General features: G+C 41.3%; 1 protein-coding gene across 1 annotated transcript in view; it reads right to left on the bottom strand.

Moving 5' to 3' along the window:
* Positions 1 to 22,489, bottom strand: part of Prkdc (protein kinase, DNA-activated, catalytic subunit) — a 167,915-nt gene that overhangs the window by 11,218 nt on the left and 134,208 nt on the right. Inside the window, exons 69-76 of the mRNA XM_038345245.1 lie at positions 21,446 to 21,635; positions 14,482 to 14,656; positions 12,344 to 12,537; positions 10,523 to 10,727; positions 9,734 to 9,879; positions 7,342 to 7,553; positions 2,666 to 2,753; positions 2,424 to 2,567 (exon numbers count right to left, since the gene is read on the bottom strand). Of these exons, the coding sequence (XP_038201173.1) occupies positions 2,424 to 2,567; positions 2,666 to 2,753; positions 7,342 to 7,553; positions 9,734 to 9,879; positions 10,523 to 10,727; positions 12,344 to 12,537; positions 14,482 to 14,656; positions 21,446 to 21,635 (1,354 nt within the window). The remainder of the gene's footprint in view (positions 1 to 2,423; positions 2,568 to 2,665; positions 2,754 to 7,341; positions 7,554 to 9,733; positions 9,880 to 10,522; positions 10,728 to 12,343; positions 12,538 to 14,481; positions 14,657 to 21,445; positions 21,636 to 22,489) is intronic.

Raw genomic sequence — 22,489 nt, 5'->3', positions numbered from 1 at the left:
CAGCAAAGTATCAGGATAGAGAATTAACACACAAAAATCAGTTGCTTTTCTATATACACATGGCAAATGGACTGAGAAAGGAATCAGGGAGCTAGAACCTTTTACAATAGCCCCAATATATATTTGGGGTGCGGGTAACTTCAACCAAGCAAGTGAAAATCTTGTTGTATAATAAAAACTTTAAGACGTTGTAGAAAGAAATTGAGGAAACCAGAAGATGGAATGATCTCCAATTCTCATCAATTTAAGAATAGATAATGAAAATGGGGTACATTTATACACAATGGAATATTACTGTTCAATTGTGAAACATGAAATTATGAGATTTACAGTTAAATAGGAAAAATCATCCAGAATTAGATAATCCAAACCCCAATTGACAAATATTGTATGTTTTCTCTTAAATGTAGATGTTAGATTTGAAGCCTTTGATAGGTGTGCCACTATCATAAGTACAGAGGTTAGGGACCTATGTAGGAAGTGGCAACTTGGGGAGTGGGACTGGATTTCCCAAGAAAGGGGAAGTAGAACACATTGTTACAAAGGACAGAGGGTAAACTAGAATGGATGACTAAAAAGGGAGAGCAGGAGAGAAGGGCAAAGGAGGAAACACGGGAAGAAACAACTAACACTGAAGGCCCTTTGGAAAAACAGGAAAACCTACTACTGTAGGAGCTTCCCAAAATGTATGCCTATGTGGGAGGAATCTAAATGCAGTCACCAAATATAAGGAAGAACAGTGCCAACTAGATATCTTATTCCACCAAGTGAAACTTTCAGTGTCAGGAATGGGCTGCATCTTGTGAAGTCACTGGAAATCCCCAAACATCACAGGGTAGCTTTTACTCTCCACAAACTGATGGTGAAGCTCTATTGCTGGAGACAACATTCACTTAGGTCATCTTACATGAGATGTCATCTTTAGTAAAGCCTAACTAAAAGCTTTACCCTACTGACTAGTGTTGATGGACTGGAAGTACTTTGTACACTAGCAAAGGGGAAAGGTAATCATTAATATCACCCAGCTATAAACCCTGTGACCTACAACAGTTATCTGCCTGCAAGATATACTGTGTAACAGTGGTACAAATGCTATGGGAGTAACCAACTGATTTTTTTTTTATTGGATTTAAGGACCAACCAATAAAATGTAACCCATACACGACACTACCAAAATGGCCAAAAACCTGAGACCAGATAGTTCATGGGCTAGGGGAAAACCCACTATTATTCTGCTAAAGGAACATAGCAATAATGTTCCTAATACACAAAGATCCATACCTCACTCAACCTATATCAAAGAAGCTTCTTTTTACAGTAGATAGGAATTATCACAGTGACCTTCAGCTGGACAATAGGCAGAGTAGGAGAGACTTTTGAGTATTCAGTCCTAAATGTCTTCAACAAATCTCCCACCCCCAAGCTTGTGGGAGAAGGGGAAAGAGTTTCAGAGTCAGAGGTGGTGGAAACAGGGCCTCCAGACACAACGGGGCTAATGCACACATGAACTCACAGACTGTGGTAGCATGCACAAGATTTGCACAGGTTCAAGTCAGAGTTTCATCACCGAGAAGGGGAAGTGGAGAGAGGGTCCCACTCCTAGCCAAGACGCTATCTGTAACTGATACCTGCTTGCAAAGTAAAACTTAGTTTTCTTCAATGGAGTCTCACTGGGTGTATCAACCACACTTTAGAGAATGCCCCACGACCTGCAGGAGATGGCCTACACAAAATGAGTTCATTGGTACCTTTTCAGACCTTTTGTTTTATTTTGGTATTTTTGAGTTTTTTTTTTTTTTGCTTATTTGATTTTTGTTTTGTGATTTTTTTTGGTGTGTTTTTTAAAGAGAGAAAAAATAACAAAGTTCAGAGTGTAGGAAGGTAAGGAGAATCTTGTAAAATTGAGGGAGGGGGAAATATGGTCAAAATAAATTTGCATGTAAGAAAATTTAAATTAAGAAAATAAAAGAGAGTACCCCTTAATTAAGTACTCTTTCCAAATCCACAATAACTAAAACAGATCCCCCTCTGTCACACTTGTCTGAAATACAGCTTTTTATAAGCAGTATTGTTTACACAATCCCTCTGACACTGGGAACTGCATCTGTAGAGTGTCTCTGAGCACCCAAACTGGTTCCCCAATACATGCTTCAGAATACTTATAGCCTCATGTAAGACAGAAATACTTTCTTGACCCAGTACCTAAGTCATCTTAGAATTAAAAATACTGAACTACACGTACTTTTCAGACACCAGAATCTGAGCATGAAGGGAACACAGTAGACTCCAAGTTCTGCCTGCTGACCCACTTGTCACCACTCTTGCAGAAGGCATTGATCTAAATCAAGCTCATTAACAACAGACAACAGTAAAGAGCCAATCAAAGGTGAATGCTGCCATCAAGCAACTGCATTTAGCCATACCTGTATGAACTTCCTTCTAAATGGCCCCAAGCCTTGAGCCTGAGGGTCACCCAGGGCACTGTACATCCTTGTATACAGTTTTACAATATTATTTTTATTCACAGGATTCTTTTCGAGTTCATTTTTCATATCCTCAACCCAGTCCTGTGCCAAAAGAGAGAGGAAAGAATCAAGAAAGAAGTTAAGACTATCCACAAATGCTGTTCACGTTCATTTTTTATTGTCAAAGCCCATTTTCTTACCTTAAAGAGCATATCAGGATTGGAGAGCTGGTCTAGGGCATTAATAAAAACTTGAATCTCTCTTCCTTGATCAAGTTTACTTTTTATCCTATAAAAAATTACCAGGTTTAGGCCAAGTGTTGTGGCACCAGAGGTAGAGGCAAGTGGATCTCTGTGAATTCAAGGCCACCTTGATCTACACAGAGAGTTCCAGGACAGCCAGGGATACACACAGAGACCCTGTTTCAGAACACCACCACCACGAGGTTTAGATAGTAACCAGGGTCTATTTGTCTATTTTTATATATTAAATATATATTTTAAATATATATTTAGAACATATACTTTCTTGATGGTTACATATAATTATACATACAAACTCATGTCCTACACACACACACACACAGAGCAACGACCAGTACAGGGAAGTAGTGATTTGAGGATTATATATTAAATTGACAGTGGTTCTCAACGTGTGGGTCAAGACCCTCTGGCGGTCGAAATATACTTTCATAGGGGTTGCATAATAGATTTCTTGCATATCAGATATTTATTTTATGATTCATAATAGTTGGCAAATTACAATTATGAAGTAGCAATGGAATTAATTTTATGGTTGGGGTCAGCACAAAACTATATTAAGGAACTATATCAAGGGGTTGCAGCATTAGGAAGGTTGGGGATAGAACTGTAGTAAGAATGGATACTGATGAATATAATTTGCTTTAAATAATCTTGAAGTATAGCAGGTGCTCTCTCACAAATATTTTTTGTGTTCACTTTTAAAAATAGTCCTACTGTTCTAGAGACTCTGTTCACAGATGGTGTAGCTGATGAGGCAAGGTGGTGCAAGTGGTATTTGCACAGACTGTGACAACTGATGTCTTTCATCTTACTTGACAATAAAGAAATTCAGCTCATGTCAGAAACAGCTGTTGTATATATTTTTAATTACCTTATTGACTGTATTCATACATAGTAATGGGTTTCATAAAGACAATTTATTCAAGTACACTGTGGACTCTGACCATCTCTGCTTCCTAGACCCTCTACTTTCGATCCCTCCTATGAGTATCCCTCCTTTCCCCAGGCAATTTTGCTTCTACTTTCATGTCAGATGGACATACATATGAAAGAGAGGCTATCTGTTCGAGTCTGGCTTATTTCTCTTAATATATGATGAGGTCTCACTCTATTCATTTTCATGCAAACAACACAATTTTGTTTTTCTTTGTGGTTGAATGAAACCCTATGTAGTATATATCACACATCATTTACCCACACTGGTAGACACTTAGGCCGATTCCAACAACTAACTGCTGTAACAGTGCCACGGTATATAAGGATATGCAGGTCTCTGCAGTTATGTGGCGTCTTAACCGTATGTTCACAGGAATAGTAGAGATGGATAATGTAATAGGTCTAGTAGGTCTATTTTTGTTGTTGCTGTTACTGTCTGGAGATAAGGTTTCATTATGTAGCCCTGGCAAAAAGAACAACATTGGAGGTATCCCTACAGAGCCATAGTAACAAAAACTGCATGGTATTTACACAAAAACAAATGGGTAGAAAAACGGAATAGAACAGAGGACCCATATATAAATCCACTTGGTACATGTAGCGACCAAATCTATGATGAAGGTTTCAAAAACATACACTAGAAAAACAAAAACTAGAAAAAACAAAGAGATATAGAACTACCATATGATCTAGTTATATATTCTTGTGAATATACTTTTAACAATCCATATAATTACAGAGCTACTTGCATATCTTTGCTTATTATAGCTCATTTCATGAGCTCATTTATTAGTTGGATTGTGTGGGTATTTAGTTTTTGAGTAGTCTATTTCAGAAATTAATCTTCTGGGGGATATTCGATCACAATGTGAACCCCAAGTCTGCATTTTTGTTAATTACATAAAATTAGCCTCGGGTCAGGAGGAGAAGTTAGCAAGTTGTTGACAGAAAGTAATCACAGAGCATCAGAGGGCATCTGGAAGGGATAGAGAGATGCACCGGAAGTAGTAGGGAGAGATTTTGAGTGGTGTGGCTTTTTTTTTTTTTTTTGAGTGGTGTGGCTTTTTTTGTTTGTTTAGACAGAGAAGAAGGACATGCTTTTTGGAGAGAAGGTTAGCTAGGTGCTACTCAACTTATGATAGCAGGTTTTCAATCTTGCCTTTGACTCTTGAGTTCTAGTATAAATAAATTAATACAGATTTAGTTGAAGTTACCTTTAGCGGCAGTGACAGAGCCAGTGCCTACAGGAACAGAATTCCCGCAAGGCTGTAGTCTGAGCAGCAGGGCTGCTGCCAGAGAAGCAGGTGGGTAACTGCAGAGTCAACAATTGCTGGCTGAAATAGCAGTAGATTAAAGAGCACAGCCACTGTGTTGAAGCTAAAAACAACATTTCTATTTCATTAATCCAACAATCAGGAGGCAGAAGCAGGTGTGAGTTCAAGGCCAGCCTGGTCTACAGAGCAAATTCCATGACAGCTAGGGCTATACAGAGAAACCCTGTCTTCAAAAACCAAAAGAAGAAAATTAAAAAAAATCAGTAATTTATGCTCTGACTGTTATTATTTACTACTATACTGATTTTGAACTTGGCTTGTTTCTATTTTTCTAAGATCTTATACTTTCTTCTTGGAATCTTTTGTTTTCCACAGGCTCTGGTGTGTTTGCATTTTATTTAATTCTAGGCATATAAAAACGTTTCTCCTGATTTCTTCAATAACTCAGTCATCATTCAATACTGCATTGTTTAGACTCTATGAGTTGCATATTGTTTACAACTACAAACTACTAAACTAAAAATTATGTTTCTCTTAGATTTATAGTTTGATTCCATTGTCACCAGAGATTATTTTAATATATTCAATATTATAAAGACTCAAGTGTCCTAAAATGTGGTCTATTTTGGAAAAAGTACCATAGGTTGTTAAGAAGAATGTGCATTCTGTAGCTATTGAGTAGAATATTCTGTTCATTCATGTTATTTAATACTGATGTTTCTGTATTTTGGGAGAGTAGGAAAACCTACATATGGGTGAGCTCTGGGTACTGAATCACTCACTGTAATTCTGAAGTCAATGAATGCCTTTGATATCAGTGGAGTTTGTTGTTTGGAATTGGGTTTACTGATGTTTGATGATGTTCAATGCACAAAGTAACTCTGGTGGAGGATGTGCCCAGGAAACAATGCATTTACAAGGTATTGTTGTGTAAGTCACACCAAGGTTCATTATGTCATTGGTCTCAACTCATAAATAACCAAAGCAGTGAAAAAGATGACACTTTAGGCTATCTATTGTGCCCCAATTTAGAAGAGGGATCTCTCTTTGTACACACACACACACACACACACACACACACACACACACACACACGATGTATATACGTGAGTATTCGAGTGTGCACTTGTGTGTACAAAGCAGGAGTGGGCGTCTCACTTTCTGCCTTATTTCCTTGAGTCAGAGTCTCTCAATAACCCCAAAGCTCATTGTTTTGCCTAGGCTGTCTGGTCAGTAAGCTCTCAGGATCTGTCTGTCTTTGCAACCCAATGTTGAGATTACAGGCACATATAGCCATGGGTGCTGGGGATGGAACTCAGATTCTTGTGCTTGCAGAATTAGCTCTCTTACCCACTTAGCTATCTCCCCAGTTTCTCTGGATTCCTATTATTATATTTTTATTTATTTATTTGCAGTATATTATTTATATACAGCTCAGGCTGCCCTTGAACTTCAGTCTCCTGTCCCAGCTTCTAGAGCACTTGTGACCACAGGTGTGCATTACCATGTCAACACGCCAATGTATCTTAAAGGGCAGCTTCAGAGCAGTCTTAGCTGGGGTTTCTACTACTGTGATAAACACCAAAAAGAGAAGCAACTTAGAGATGAGAAGGTATATCTCAGTATCTCAGTGTATAGCTCTCAGGGAACAGTTCATCACTGGGGAAGTCAGGGTTTGACCTCAAGGCAGGAACCTGGAGTCAAGAACTGAAGCAGAGGCCATGGAGGGGATGCTGCTTACTGGCTTGCTCCTTAAGCCTGGTTTGCTCAGCCTGCTTGTTTGCTTCTTACTTTTTTTTTTTCTTCCCTTTTTTGAGATGGGATGTCTCTGTAGCTTTGGGGCCTGTCCCTGGAACTAGCTCTTGTAGACCAGGCTGGCCTTGAACTCACACAGATCTGCCTGCCTCTGCCTCCTGAGTGCTGGGATTAAAGGCGTGCGCCACCACTCTCTTGCTCAGCCTGCTTTCTTATACAACCCAGGACAAACTGCTCAGGAGTGACACCATCCACTTGAGCTGGGCCATCTCTTATCAATCATTAACCAAGAAAATGCCCTACCAGGCTAATCAAATGGGGTCATTTTCTCAGTTGAGGCTCTCTCTTCCCAGATGACCCTAGCTTGTGTCAAAAGCAAACCAACTAGGACAAGAACTGACGCAAAAAGCATCTCCTTTAGTCTGTATTATGCAAAAGATGATTAACTATGGGCATGCAGGCAAGCAGCTAAGACAAACGATATTTTCAAAAGTAGAGAAATTCTATAACAAGTATACGGAGAAAAGATAAACTCAAGAGAAGTCTAAGAATTTCTATGCTTCATGAAGAGCTCAAATGTATTTGCATGTTTTTGCTTTTACCACACAAAATTTTTATCCATCTTATCAGCCCAACACCAAACATTACCTTTCAACAAATGCTTTATTCTTGTGACCAGAAGAAGTCTGTTTAAAGGAGTAGCTTTCACTGCTTATTATAAAAGGGTAGATAATGGCCTGAGGGTAGTTATCGGCAATCTCTTCCACAGTATGCTGCACTGCAATGGCTTCATCTTTATCCAGTAAGGCCATCATGTGGCTGATCCAACCAATGAACTGCCAGCAAGGAATGGATGAAATCTAAAATTCAGAAAACTACAGTTTGAAAATGAACAAAACACTTGACACTATTTACCAAAAAGGCTATAAAGGCAAAATAGGTTTAATATGAAATGTCTTATATGTCTCTCTTTTAACCCTCTTTTGCTAAGGAACCTTTGGATTCTTCCAAACAATTTTTGTACATGTACATACATATTCTTTGCTTAAAGAACACTTGCTGTGGTGGTTTGAATAGAAATGGTCCCTATAAGCTCATATTTGAATGCTTGGTCGCCAGTCAGTAGAACTGTTGGGAGAGGATCAGGAGGTGTGGCCTTGTTGGAGGAGATGGGCTGGGGGTGGGCTTTGAGATTTCAAGACTCCCACCATTCGCAGTGGGCCCAGTGTCCATGATGGTTGTGTCTTCAGATGTAAGCTCTACCTACTGCTCCAGCATCATGCCATTCCTGCCTGCTTGTAGCTAGGCTCCCGACTCTAATCCTCTGAAACTGGATGCCCTCCAAAACCACTGTCTTCTGTAAGTTGTCTTGTACATGATGTCTTATCACAGGAATATAAAAGAAACAAAGACCAATTTACTTCATTCTTGTAACAGCTATACATTCCATTTCAATTACTGCATTATTGTGAAAAGTTAGGCCCTCATGGGGATGAGTCCTGACAATATGGTAGGCCTTCATAAGACTCTTGACAGTATGGCAGGTCTTCATGGGGTAAAGTCATAACAGAGGGCTGGAGAGAAGGTTCAGAGGTTAAGAACACTGTCCAGAGTTCAATTCTCAGCAACCACATGGTGACTCACAACCATCTATGAGATCTGTTGCCCTCTTCTGGTGTGCAGGCATACATGCAGGTAGAACACTATACATATAAGAGAGAGAGGAGGGGGGGAGGGAGGGAGGGGGAGAGAGGGAGGGAGGGAGGGAGGGAGGGAGGGAGGGAGGGGGAGAGAGGGAGGGAGGGAAGCAGGGAGGGAGGGAGAGTCCTGACAACGCAGCAACCCTCAGGGCTTACAGACGAACACTAAGATTTTGCTATACAGGGCTGGGGAGATGGCTCAGTTGGTAAACTACAGCTGGGTTCAGTTCCCAGTACCTATGGAGAAATGAGGTGCAGTAGCATGGACCTGTAATCCCGTGCTGGGGAGGAAAGGACAGGAGGAAAGGTCCAGGGACTTGCTGGCTAGCCCGCCTAGCCTAACTGGCAAGCTCCAGGTCCAGGGAGAGACTCTGTCTCAAAAGATAATGTGGAGAGAAGTTGAGGAATACACAGAAATGGACCTTTAGCCTGGGCACTCATGAACACACACAAAAGACAAGATCTTGCTACGTAAAGTAGTAGGTACCTGTTAGTCCTTTCTGAACTCTTATTTTCAAGTCAAAATTTGTGTCTATTTTCTAGCTATAAATCTGTAAAATTATGAAGGAACCTTTCAGATGGCCCTATTCTTTTATAGATGGAGTCTCCTTATACAGATTGGGCCCACAGAACAGGGGCATGACCAGCATGTGTATCCCCAAGTGAGCCATGGAACAGAAGTATTGAGGCTGCGGGCTGTTACATGTACATACATGTACATACATGAACCTCTCAATTCCCATTTAGTCTCCCTAGGCTAAGATACCAACAGATGTTACAGACTGCAGCTTCATCTGTGTGCAGCTTCATACTGTTGCAAAATTACATACAAAGTCCCAGTCTGTTCAGAAATATTCCTCCTTGGTTGATTTGGTCCTTGTTCAGATATAGTTCTTACGACACCCACAAAGGAAAGTAGGTCAATGCGAACACTTATACTTTTAATCCACTAAATACTCAGCCCCTTCTCTTGCTAGTACAGCAAAGCTTTGCCCACTGAACCATCTGTACAGCGCCATATTACAGCGTTTCCAACCGACACTGAGTTCTGCTATATGCTGAGTCTGGATCCTCAGAGCCCATGTGAAGTCAGATGTGTTGTAGCACTCATCTGGGGTCCTCAGATGCAAGGGGAAACAGGAGGATCACATCAAATCACAAACAGGGCAGAAGGTGAGGAATGATACCCAAGGTTGTTCTCTGACCTCCACAAGCACGATGTAGCATGTGTATACACACAAAGGTTAAAAAAAGAAGGTGTATTACACACACCTAGTCTGGATATAAACAAATGTGTGTCTTTAATTCCTGAAAGCGCTCTTCCACTCAAGGATACCAACCTCTTTTGTCATTATGTTTAAGGTCTCCTCTGGATACTGTTCTATGATCTGAAGTAATCTAGGAAACTTCAGCCTGGCTTCAGAAGAGTTTAACTTTAACGCTCTTAACAGTTTCTCCACCACAAGTGCTGGATATGCTTCCAATTCTACAGCACCAAAGATAGCAAAAAGGAAAGCGATGATTAGCACACAAACCATAAATGTGACAAATAATTAATTAAATTTCCCTGTTTTGGCTTTTTTTTTGGTCTATCACTGTTCTCTCTCCAGTGCTTTTCTTTTAGTTAAGAAAAGTCACATGTCTGCCTAATCCTTTAAAGAAGCAGTTTCTATCCTGAACTGAGAGCACACGCTCGATGATGCTTTTGATTTTATTCCCAGAGCAAGAGGCAAACCATATGAACCAATAACAAATGGCAAGCAAAATAAGTGACACGAAGCAAAAGAGTCGGGTGCAATGGCTCATATGTGCAATGCAATGGCAAGCTCAAGGCTGGCCTGTGCTACACAGTAAGACATTGTCTCTAAAAGTTAAGGGATGGAGTCTCAGCTCAGTGGTGGAGTTCTTGCCCACCATTATCAAGGCTGGTTGAAATCCCAAAATTGTCAATAAATAAGCAAGATTCTATTGAATACAGTTATATTGCTTGGAGATACTATCATCTCTAAAGATGAAACAAAGCAAAATATCTGCTATTTGAAACACACGCACATACAAGCACGCACACACAAGCGTGTGTACGGTCAAAAGCGTCTGTGCATTTTCAAGCTTCCACGGAGAATACTAACCCGTACTTCTCTTCTGTGATGCATTGGATGCGTTCTCTTCTACCTTTCGCAGCTGTTGGTCACAGAAACCTACCAGCGTCATATAAGCATGGGCCTGCTCAGCTGCAGCCTCATGGCCCCAGCAGGAAAGCTGGTTTTCCTCTTCGGCTGACTGCACGGCCTTGGAGAAGTGATGGAATGCTCTCTGGTACAAACCTGAGATTACCTGGAATCCAGAAAATGAATTATTATATCAATAGCTTTGAAATAACACACTGTTAAGTGTGGTGTGCACAGTCCCAACTGAAGCAAGAGGGTCCCTGGGGTCCAAGAGTTTGATGTCACCTAGTCAATAGTGAGACCCCTTTTTAATAAAATAAACAAAATATACTTACAGCTAGGTTAACTGTGGGATGTGTTTATGTGTATGTGTGTGTTGCGTGTGCATGCACATATACCCCAGATGCAAGGCGTTAAATAATCCCAGCAAAATCTGGAGCACACAAGGACCAGCTAAACTACAGAGAACATGGCAGTCAGTCAATGGGCCATACAGAGCTGGGTCAGTCTAAGGGACTGTGAACCCCACTGGGATTCAAAAATCTGATGAAAGCTGGAGCTATATGTTCATGTCCTGCAAAGATATCAGTGACACTGAAAAGGGAGAAGATAGGACCACTTGACTACACTGAGACAAGACAGAAGATGAAGAAGCAGCTAACTATTAAAAATACAAAATTATCTGAAAGCCAAAAAGAAACAACCACCCCACCACTGCTTACAAACTAAGCAAAGCGGCACTAACTACAAAAGCAGAAAAAGCTGTTTTATCCTAAAAAGCGTGTAGAGAAACCATCTCAATGGAAATTAGTGATGAAATTTTATATACAAACTCATGGAAGAACTACTCACCACTCCAACAAGAGCTTGCTTTAAAGACTTGTGTTACCAAGTTGGGCATGTAACCCCAGTATTCAGGATGCAGAGGTAGATGGATTGCTCTAAGTTGCAAGGCAACCTAATCTACATAATCAGTTCCCTTACAGCCAGGCTTATACAGCAGGAGAAAAAAAAAAAAAACAACAAAACAATAACAAAAGCCGGTGGTGGCGGCGCACGCCTTTAATCCCAGCACTGAGGAGGCAGAGGCAGGCGGAGCTCTGTGAGTTTGAGGACAGCTTGGTCTACAGAGTGAGTTCTAGGACTGGTTCAACAGCTGAGAAACCCTATCTCAAAAAACTAAAAAAAACGAAGCCAAAAACCAAAAACCAAAACCCAATACATCCCCTGTACTATTCAGGGGGCTGGGATGTAACTCAGTTGGTAGAGTGCTTGCTTAGTTTTCATGAAGTCATGGGTTCAGTCCACAGTACCATATCAACTGGGTGTGATTTCACACACATAGTCCTGGCACATGGGAAATAGAGGAAATTCAAATCCATTCTTGGCTACAAAGCAAGTTTAAGGCATGCCTGGGATACATCCGACACTGGCTCAAAAACAAACAAAATCAAAAACAGAAGATATAATTCAAATACCAAATAATAGACAGAATTATGTCAAATAACATGGATAATGTGAGAAACTTGAAATGACAGGTGTTAATCATTTCATGTTATTTCATCATTTTATTTTAACTGTGTTTTTAAGACCAGGTCTAGCTCTGTAGCTCAGGCTGTACATGATGCCGTCTCCCAAATGCTAGGCTTGCAACTGTGAGACACTACACCTGGCTTTGAATCCATAAAAGAACACTCTCTCACTGCTGATTTACTTTGTCCTGAGGGTAGCACATAAAAGACAGGCAGCACAAGAAGGACTGCCCTCCTCCACTTTTCTTACCTTCTCTGTGCTTTCTGCATTAGATCCAGAAAGTGCCAAGACTGATTTGGCCTTGCTTTCCTCCAGTTCCAACAGGCAGGCTGGCTCCCTGTTGATGGCATCAGCCATGATCTTGAAAGTTGTCCCCAGTAGAATGTTCTGGTCACAAGAGACCCGACTATTTTTGTTTAAGTAGTTTGACATATTAGTTTCATCTTTTGGATTAAAAAAAGAAAGAAAGAAAAAGAGAAAATGTGATTTTTTTAAAAAGAAGAAATTCATAGTAAGTTTTTTTTTCTGTTAAGATATTAACTAAAGGCACAAGAGCCTGGCTTCATTTTCTGATGAAATTTTTTTCTTTTTTTTAAACTTTATTTATTTTAGATGTCTTTTACATCATGTATCTAGATCCATTCATTTCTCCATCCCTTTGCATCTGCCCTCTGCCCCTGCACCCCCATCCAAAATAAAACAAAACTTAAGCGAAAAAGGGGGGAAAGGGGGAAAATTTAAAATCTCATCATGGAAGCTGCAGTGTGACACAGAGGGACACACAGTAAATGCCTTTATCCATATATCTTTACTTGCAAGTGTTCACTGCAGAGTCACTGGTCTGGTTGGGGGCCTCTGGTCTCTGCTACACTATCGATACTGGGCCCTCACTGGGACTCTTTTCGGATATCCTGTTGTTTCCTGTGTTGCGGAGATCCTGCAGCTTTGGGTTTGTGGATCAGGTTCCTTAAGTGCTCTAGCAGATCACAGATGGGGTGGATGTTGGGGCGGGCCAAGTCATAACCCTGGGTCTGGGCCTAGGCAGCTGCAGGGTTGGTCGGCCTGCCAGTTCACCCCTGTCCTCACCACCAGGGTGAGCTCTCCAGCATTGCCCTGGCTAGTTCATCTCTTGCAGCAATGAGCGAGGGGTGAGGCCAGTTCTCCTGCCTTCATGCCCTCACGGTTGGCTCTCTCACACCTACACCATCAGAGCCAGCTCTATTATGTTGTCCACTAGAGGTACAGGGGTCACTGCAGCTGGTGAGGGACAGAGACAGCCCTCCTGCTCTTATGACCCCAGGGCCAGTTCCTCCACCTGTCTCAGGCATCGATGGGTGGGTGGTGATGGTGGGGGCATCTCTCCTCTGCCCATGCCCATGTGAAAAATTTCCTTAAACTTGCTAATATGAAATGTTTTTTGTTAAAAGGGAACACTGAAATCCACAGAATTACGGTTTAAAAGTAGGAATAGCCTTTTTATTCTAGTATTAGCCATATTTTATCAAATTCCTAGTTTTGCTGGTTGCAAAGAACAGAAGACAGCTCTTATTAATGTTTATATACATTAATATCCCAGGACATATTTTTAGACCGACGGTATGGTATACAATTTATGAAACAAAAGCATATAGTGCTGAGCAAGGAACTCAGGGTTGCGCACCCGGCAGTGCGCCCACGGGGAAGTAAACCTAGAGCCTCAAACATGCTGACAACTATACTCATAGTCAAATATCAGCACAGTGATTCAAGAGACCCTAGGATCATCATCTTCTACTTTTCCTCATTTCTCCCTGTTTTTTTTTTTTTTTTTTTTGAGGCAGTCTTCCTATATAATAGTGGCTGGTCTTAAAGTTGTGGCAATTACTCTGCCTTGTCCTCCTCTGTGCTGGAATTACTGGTGTGTGCTACCACATATGTGCTAGCAGTGTTTTCTGTCCCTAGGATATGTGGAGAAAATAATCATGCTCTTGGTATTTTCACAGAGCCTGTGGCCATGTGTGTCCTCGAGTAGAGTGCTACTGCATACCCTGAGGAGAATGGCAGGAGGGTCAGACCCAACACGTGCCCAAGGAAGCTTTTCTCCTCCAAAAATAAGGAAGTTAAGTATTGAAGAGAAAACATTTTAATTTCCGTTCTAAAGGTAAACATCCCTTTTTTAAATGAAAATTCCATTTTAAAGGTAAACATAACTCTGAATGTTGTACTGCATTAGCGCATGGATCTGCTCTCCTCCTCAGGCCATGACATCACTGTGTGGCACTCTTTACTCTGATCTAGAATATTCACAAGGCAGATTTAAGCCCTCGGATAAAGCGACACAGAACAGCTTTGGAAGACAACATAACAAAGCAGTGTCACATCTATGCAGCCAATAGCAGCCTAATTACCCAGCAGTGGGATGGTTTTGAGCACGGTGAGGACTTGTTCCCGGGAGCTCTGGGTGCGGCTCCGGCTGTGGCTCATCCGGCAGTAACTATGTGTCCACTGCACTCGCCAAGTCTCTCTTGTTTTTGAATCTTTATGCAGCTCTTTCAGGAGTTTCACAGCAAGTGAGAAATTATTCTACATGAATAGAACAAAAGGAAGGAAAAGGTTTTGGGATTCTCATTTTTCAGCCAAAGGGGCTCAAGCTTGTGTTCTGGTAGCTCTGTGGGAGAGATATGACCTACGTCTGAGAAAAATCAGTCTCCTTAAATCTTTGCTGCCATCTCTTTCCCTTTCTGTTCCAGGAGATGTATCTATCAGGTGTGAAAAGGTAAATACTGTCTACATCTGACCAGTACAAGAAATTATTTTAAAAACTTTTTAGCTGGCCTATTCCCCTTTCTACACGACACAATATGCCCCAGAGCAGTCTCATTTTCTTTTACACACACACACACACACACACACACACACACACACACACATTCTGTGTGCATGTGGGTGCGTGCATATGTGTATAGGGGTTTCAGGTCAATCTTACAGGTCATTTTCCAGGTGTCATTCACCTTGTTTTCTGTACAGGTCTCTTACTGGTCTGGAGCTTACAGAGTAGGCCAGGCTGGCCGGCCAGTGAACCCTAGATCAGCTCATCTCTACCTCCCAGCATCTCTTTACATGGGCTCTGGACATTAGCCCTGTGCTTACACAGCAAGCTCTTTCTGAATAGCGTGCACGCTTACAACTAAAGAATGCTTCAGCGTTTCTTCTGAGCATACTTAGAAATATTTACAGTATTTACAGCAAACATCTAAATTCCAACCGTTTTTACCAGCCTAAAGAGAAACTCTTAGTTCCATGGTAGCCATGTTCGGTCTCTCTGGCTGGGGCAGCCAGCACACATTTTCTACCTAAGTCCTGTCCTAGATCTTTCAAAACAATGGTATCAGAAAACAATGCATGATTTTGTAGGGCTTCTTTTATTCACTACATTTCCCATCCATGTTGTAGTGTCTCAGCACGTCATTCTTTATGGCCAATTAACGATCTGCAGTACAGACAGAGTATTGTCTTACACGGGCATCTACTGATGGCTGTTTGCATTGTTCCTATCTTTCCAGATAACTTGAACACCGCGAAAAACTGTTTATACATTTTTGTGTGGACTTTTATATCTCCCTTCTCTTGGGTATGTCTAGGAATGGAATTTGTAGAGCATATGACAATTCTGAAATTGCTAAACCGCTCTATTTTTCAGTGTTTCTCACCAACAATGTACATTTTTTTATATTCCCCACCCACGCCCCCAGCAATGATTCTTCGGTGACAGTCCCCACACTGGTGTGGAGTGCTGCATCACTGCTCTGGTGACTAATGACATTGAGAATTTTTTATGTGTTTATTGTCAATTTACATATCTACTTTGAAGAAATGCCTCAACTATCTAAAGAAGTATTTTAGTTTTAGTCATGTGTCTTTCTATACGCATGTGCGTGTCCCCCATGGAGCCTAGAAAAGAACACTGGATACCCTGGAGCTGGAGTTACAGGCAGTCCTGAGCTGCATGATGTGGGCATTGGGAAATGCTGGAAAAGAATCCCAGCACTGAATATGCCGAGCCATCTCTCCAGTTCAATTCCTTTTTCATTTGTGCTTTTGAAGTAGTGCCTCATGTAGTCCAGGCCGGCCTCAAATTCTTTATTTTCCTGGATTCATCTCACTAGTGCTGGGATTACATGTGCCAGCATATCTGGTTTGGAGAAATGTCTACCAAATCCTATGCCCACTTTAAAACTGGGGGAGACCATTACAGAAAACTATAACCAATCAAAATGCAGAGTTGTAAAGCCAAATCCAACGGATACATCTACAATAAAATACCTGTACCTAAGGTTCAGGGGACCATTGTGAAAGAGGGGGCAGAAAGAAGAGCCAGAAAAACAGAGTTTGCTGTGAGATCATATCTCCTAGGAATGTGGACGCTACATCTATAAAGTACTCAACATGAATGCCTAAACATGATCTGAACAAGAACAACAGACATAGGAAGACAGTCTGGGAAAGCCCAGGCGGCCTCAACCCTATTCAAAGAACTACAGACAACCAAGGAATGCTGAGGGCATGAGAAACAGTCTACTCCAGGGAAGAACATACCAGTAACACCAAATGGTCAACCCTGACAACATATATATATATATCTCATACGGATTGAACGAGGTGTACTTATGCATTTAGGAATAGACACACACACACACACACACACACACACACATGCATCCATGTAGGTATGTAACAACAATTAAAGAAAAAACCATGAATTTGAAAAAGAACAAAATGGTGTATATGGGAGAGTCTGGAGGAAGGAAAGAAAAGAGGAAAATGTTATAATTATATTATCATCCCAAAAAGGAATAATTAAAAACCAAACCAAATCAACCTCCCCTCGAAAAGGAACTGGGTTTTTTGGTTTTTCTTTTTCTTTTTTTTCCTAGTACTAGGAAGAAGAAATTCCATTTTGACTGGTAGATCCGGGTAGTCCAAGTGACTGACAAAACAATACAGACTATTGATATGGCCCTTGGTCACCTCTCAGAGGTTGAAGGCAAGCCTCTTGCTGAAAACACTGCATGCTTAAGACACTCAGGTGGTTTGAGCTGGATCTGACCTGAAAGTCTCCTTCCTGTAGTCTAGCTTCCACAGTAGCATGAAATACTATGCAAACTACCGAGGGAGGGAAATGACAGTCCTGTCCAGCTGACAACTAAGAGCCACAGTGACCAGCATAACAAGGTATCTGTAAAGGTGCAGTAAGCGTTATCACATGGTGGTGGCAGTCAACAACTGTTCAATAGGACTTAAGGCCCACTCAGTAGGAAGGAAAACATGCCTAGTGCCGGAAACCCAAACAACTTCCCATGGCTAATGAGGTCAGAAAAGAATATATCTCAGAAAAGAATCTACTGCCACTTTGCTGAAATAGCATAATTACTTACCACATTCAAAATCTTACCTTATACACACAAATTTGTATAGCTAACCCTCATCAAGGAAACTTCACTTTACAGAAAATGGAGACCATAACAGAAAACCACAACTGGACATAATTCAACGGAAGTTGGGGAGCCCAGCACCAATACTGTGTAGTATATCTCACAAATACTACATGGTTCAGGCCATTTCCGAAAGAAGCGACATACAGATTCTGGAGCCAGACTACCAAGAAGTCTGCTGTGAAACAGTCTCTTCTAGAAATCACTGCATAAACATGACTGGAACAATGGAATATCAATAGACTTACTAACATGGAAGGAGGCTAATTTCATGAGGTCCTCCCCTAGACAAAGAACTATAGGTAACTAATGCTTTGGGAGACGAGTACCCGGAAGGGGCTGGAGGGATAGAAGGGAAGAGAGGAAATAACATATTTCTATTTTAACTAAAATAGTCTCCCTCTCAACCCTGTTCAGTTATAAACTACCCTACCTCTGTCATTCAGATAGGGTCTCATGTAATCCCTACTGGTTTGGAAGTCACTACGTAGTTGAAGATAACACTGAACTTTTGATCCTGCCTCCATCAGAGAATGGGGATCACACCATGCAAACTTTATGCAGTTCTGGGAATTCATACACGTCAGAACCTAGGATTTCAAGAATGACACCACTCCAGGTTACTGTGGAACTCTTTGATACTACGACACACACTATTTGAATTCCATCCCCAGTTTGCTTGGAGGCAAACAGCTTTCTGTATTGATCTGCTGGTCCCTCCTTCCTCAGCCTCCACTGACAGGATTACAGGTGTCAGCCACAATCCCTGTCTAAGAAACATTCTTAATATATGGAGAATACTGTTCTGTTCCCTTATGAGATATAGTCTGTAAATATCCTGTGTTACATGTATTATCTCTCTACTTTGTTAAGCATATACTTTGAGGAACAAAGTTTTGAATTTCGACAAAGCAATATTTATCTCTTTATTTAGTGGAATATCTCTTTGCCTTTCCCTCCTTTGTCTACACTTTTCCACTGTAATTACCATTTATGATTTCCAAACACTTCTGGATAAAAGTTCCAGCCTCCGTGCACACCCAGGTGGTCATGCTTTACCCTAAACTCGAGCCTCTCTGTTCAGAGCAGACTGTAATGCAAATGTCCCTTCTGCAACTTTTCCCTTACGTGTGTGCTCCTTGCACTGGGAGGCCCCTCTTCTTCACCTGCCTGTTTTGTTAGAATGGAGCTAGGGGACAGTGTTGTCTTTCCCTTCACAATTTCAGGGACAGCTACCCTCGTCATAAAGTTCTTAAATTCAAGCCATCCTGTTCCACCACTTGCTCACCTTTCCCTACTTCATCTCTGCATGCTTGCTTTTGTTCTTTCCGTGTCAAACAGACATTCTCACAATGCACTCAGCTCATCAGCCTTTATGCTGCACTGGCTGGGAAACCAGTCCCGGGCTAACTTATGCACGTACCTGCTCTCTTCCTGCACTGGGGTTCAGAGCCATGGGATTCTTTGGAGACAACTCAGCAGGTTGTATGAACCCTGGTTTCCATCAGGACTCTAAGCCCTCTCCAGTGTCCTCCACAGGAGTTTCTCACGGCTTCCTGACTTTCCTTAGCTCCTTCTGGAGTGCCCCTGCCCACTCTCAGTAGATGGATGCATGCTCTGAAGCTGCACTGTGAACTTCCACAAGGGAGCTCAATTCAGCAATCCCTCTCCTGACCATTCAGTGCCGCATTCCTCATTATGCTCTTGTAGGCTGCTCCTCACAAACTGCTCTCTGCATTCTCACCCACTTGTCTGCAGGACAAGACTCAGAGGTGCCTTCCTATAAGATACCCAGGCAATGGTGTCCTGCCCAAGGACCTGTTTTTCCTGTCTTCCCTCCCCCCTCCTAAGTTAGGCCTGGCTACCAGCATCCCAGACAGCATAGCACAACAGACTGCTAACCCTGTGCCCTTCTCCAAAGGTTTGTCCTCATTACAACCGCACGCTATCATGAAACCTGGTTTGGGGGCTTCTTCTGGGGTATGTACTACTCACAGATTAGTAGAACCAAAAATCCAACCTTTTTCCATGCAGGGGATCAAGAGTATGGTTATTCCTGGACCATATATTATATGTTACCTTTCTGTCCTGTTTCCTGGCACTAGGACATCATTCCTCAAAGGACAAGAGACCATCTTTCCCCTTCCAAGTGAGGCACAGGAACTCACCTTTTGCCCAGTACAACTCTTATCCCATCTAAATTCTCAAATTCAAATAAATCCTGTTGTGACTGCTGCCTATAGTTCCAAAGTGAACATAATCTCTAGAAAGTTTTCTCTGTTCCCACAAGAATGAATGCCCCTCCAGCGTCGTGGTACTTTAGTTCCTTTTTGTTTGTTTGTTTCCGAGACAGGGTTCCTCTGTGTAGCCCTCTGTAGACCAGGATGGACTCAAACTTAAATTTAAGAGATCTGCCTGCCTCTGCCTTGGCGTGCTAGGATTAAGGGTGCTTGCCACCATCATCCAGCATGTCCTTCAGTTCTTATTACTAATACCATAATCGTTCATCTGCTGGCTCCACAAAACACTTTCCAGTACACAGTGAAGAATCAAAACTCAAATTGTACATTCTCTGCTTCTAAAGTGCTTCCAAGATAATAGGTAAATAAAACAATGAAGGTTTCCTGTGATCCTTAGATCTGAATTATTTTTCTCTCTATCCCTAATGTTCCTGGCATTGCTGGCTAGCATTTCCATGCAAATATACTGTCTATAAATGCTAAAGAAAAGCTGGTGTCACACAGAGTTCCAGGAAACTTCGTATTCCTCACAAGATCTCTCAGTCATGCACACATTCTCTGCTTCCTCTTTCCTGTCAAGCTGAGCAGCAGTATGAAGAGTCTATTATGGTCCCTTCAGGACGAGGCCTCTGGCCTTCCCCATAGCACATGCAGCGTAGTTGCAAGTTTGGATGTGCCTCCCTGCTTCAGCCAGCCACGTGAAGCCCGGGAAGACTATGATGAAGCTGCTTTTTTGTTGTTGTTTGTTTTTTGGAAAGGTGTTGGTTTTCGTCCTCTGTAGAGGATGTCAATGAGAAACTATTTTCAGTCCAGGAAGATTTGTTGTGGAAGGAGTAGTGTCATGTCTGTAGCCATTTCCAACTACCAGGGCAAGCCTGGGACTGCCAGGATTACTATGTGCGTGCAACACAAAAGCAATGTGTGGGAAAGAGCTGGCGGAGAGAAGCAGACCACTGCAGAAAGTTCTGAGATAAGTCTAATGTCAGTCTTTCAGATGATTTATTACTGAAACTGATAGATTTCTTTTATCCTCTGAAGCTGCTCCTAAGAAACCCCAAAGAAAAGATTATATAAATGAGCATTTAAACTGAGAAAACAAAATGGCTGATTATATCTACTAGACTAAAGGCTATAAAGAAGTTTTATAATAGCAGTCAAGAAATGGTCATCAAAATAACACACTTAATATATTAAAATATAATTCATATTTTGACAGATACATAATTTTCAAGCAAGACAGACTTAAGATATTATTAAATGCAAGATATCTCGGAACTAAATCTAAAAAAACTATAAGCATCAAGGACTTTTTCTAAATGACATAAATCTGGCACTAATTAATTGCTTTTTAAGTAATAGAAAATAAATATTTTCAAATAACAAATAGTTTGCGATAAACTCTTGAGCTTTGTGAATAGTGTTTCTTCAAACTTTTTTCTCCAAGTGTTGCATATGGAACCTAGGGCCTTGCTAGATAAGAGTTCTACCACTGAGCCACATCCTATTTTCCAGAAGTACTTCCTTATAAAGGGAATAAGGAGATCAAGTGATTATTCTGAAGGGTCACAGTTTAGACGAAACTTAAGGAAAGAGCTGAGGAAGCTCCCAAGGGGTCACCAAGGGCACAGCTGGGGGCGCACCTGCTTCCACGCGCTGTCTACCATCTTCATCCTCATGGTGAACCTGCAGCTCCGCAGCATGGAGCGAGCATCTTCCTGCTGCTCATCGACTTCTCTCCTGTCCATGGCATCTTCATCCTCATCCATGCTCATACTGACATCACCTGAAGAAGCAGCCAGTCTCTCCTCTATTTTACTGAGGAAGAAGCAGCTGCACAAAACAAGAAAAAGTGAGTCTCGACGTCAGAAAGTCATGAAAGCCACCCAGATGCCTGAGAAGCGACTGCACAGCATCACACCCCAGAACTGCACAGGTATTAACGTTTCATTTGTAGTAGAGTGTGAATACACTAAAGGGATTACATTTCTCCCCATTAATAAATATACTCTTGAAAGATTCCCGAACATATTTTAATAGACTTCTCGATTTTATTCAGTGCCTCCATTTCCATAAAATAAAGCATTTAAATTGTTTGGTATGTAATTTAAAAACAGATCTGTCCCTGCCTGAAAAAAAAAAAAAAAAAAAAAAAAAAAAAAAAACACCGAAAATTTTAAAAATAGACCTCTCCCAAGTTTGACTTCCCTGCACATGCAGCCAGTATCTTTTTATTAGTCTCCATCTTCAGGGATTCTTTTTAACACTCAACTAGAAATAATCATAAATTGGGAAATTTATATGATTCCATTCAAATGCATACAGATTAAAAATTATACATATATACACATTACATTTATAATTTACATACATGATTTTGTTCAAGTGATCTTTTTTTTTGTTTTGTTTTGTTTTGTTTTTCGAGACAGGGTTTCTCTGCAGCTTTTTTAGAGCCTGTCCTGGAGCTAGCTCTTGTAGACCAGGCTGGTCTTGAACTCACAGAGATCCTCCTGCCTCTGCCTCCCGAGTGCTGGGATTAAAGGTGTGCGCCGCCGCCGCCGCCACCACCACCCGGCAAGTGATCTATTTTATATTAATATCAGTTGCACTGGCAAAGAGCTGTAATATACAAAGTTTATCTCTAATCAATCAAAGAACTTACAGTTTTTTCATATAGGTCTAATTTT

Source organism: Arvicola amphibius, chromosome 10 (genome assembly GCF_903992535.2).
Source record: "Arvicola amphibius chromosome 10, mArvAmp1.2, whole genome shotgun sequence".
Taxonomy (NCBI): Eukaryota; Metazoa; Chordata; class Mammalia; order Rodentia; family Cricetidae; genus Arvicola; species Arvicola amphibius.
The sequence above is the reverse complement of the archived record's forward strand: the minus strand, read 5'-3'. Positions and strand labels throughout refer to the sequence as shown.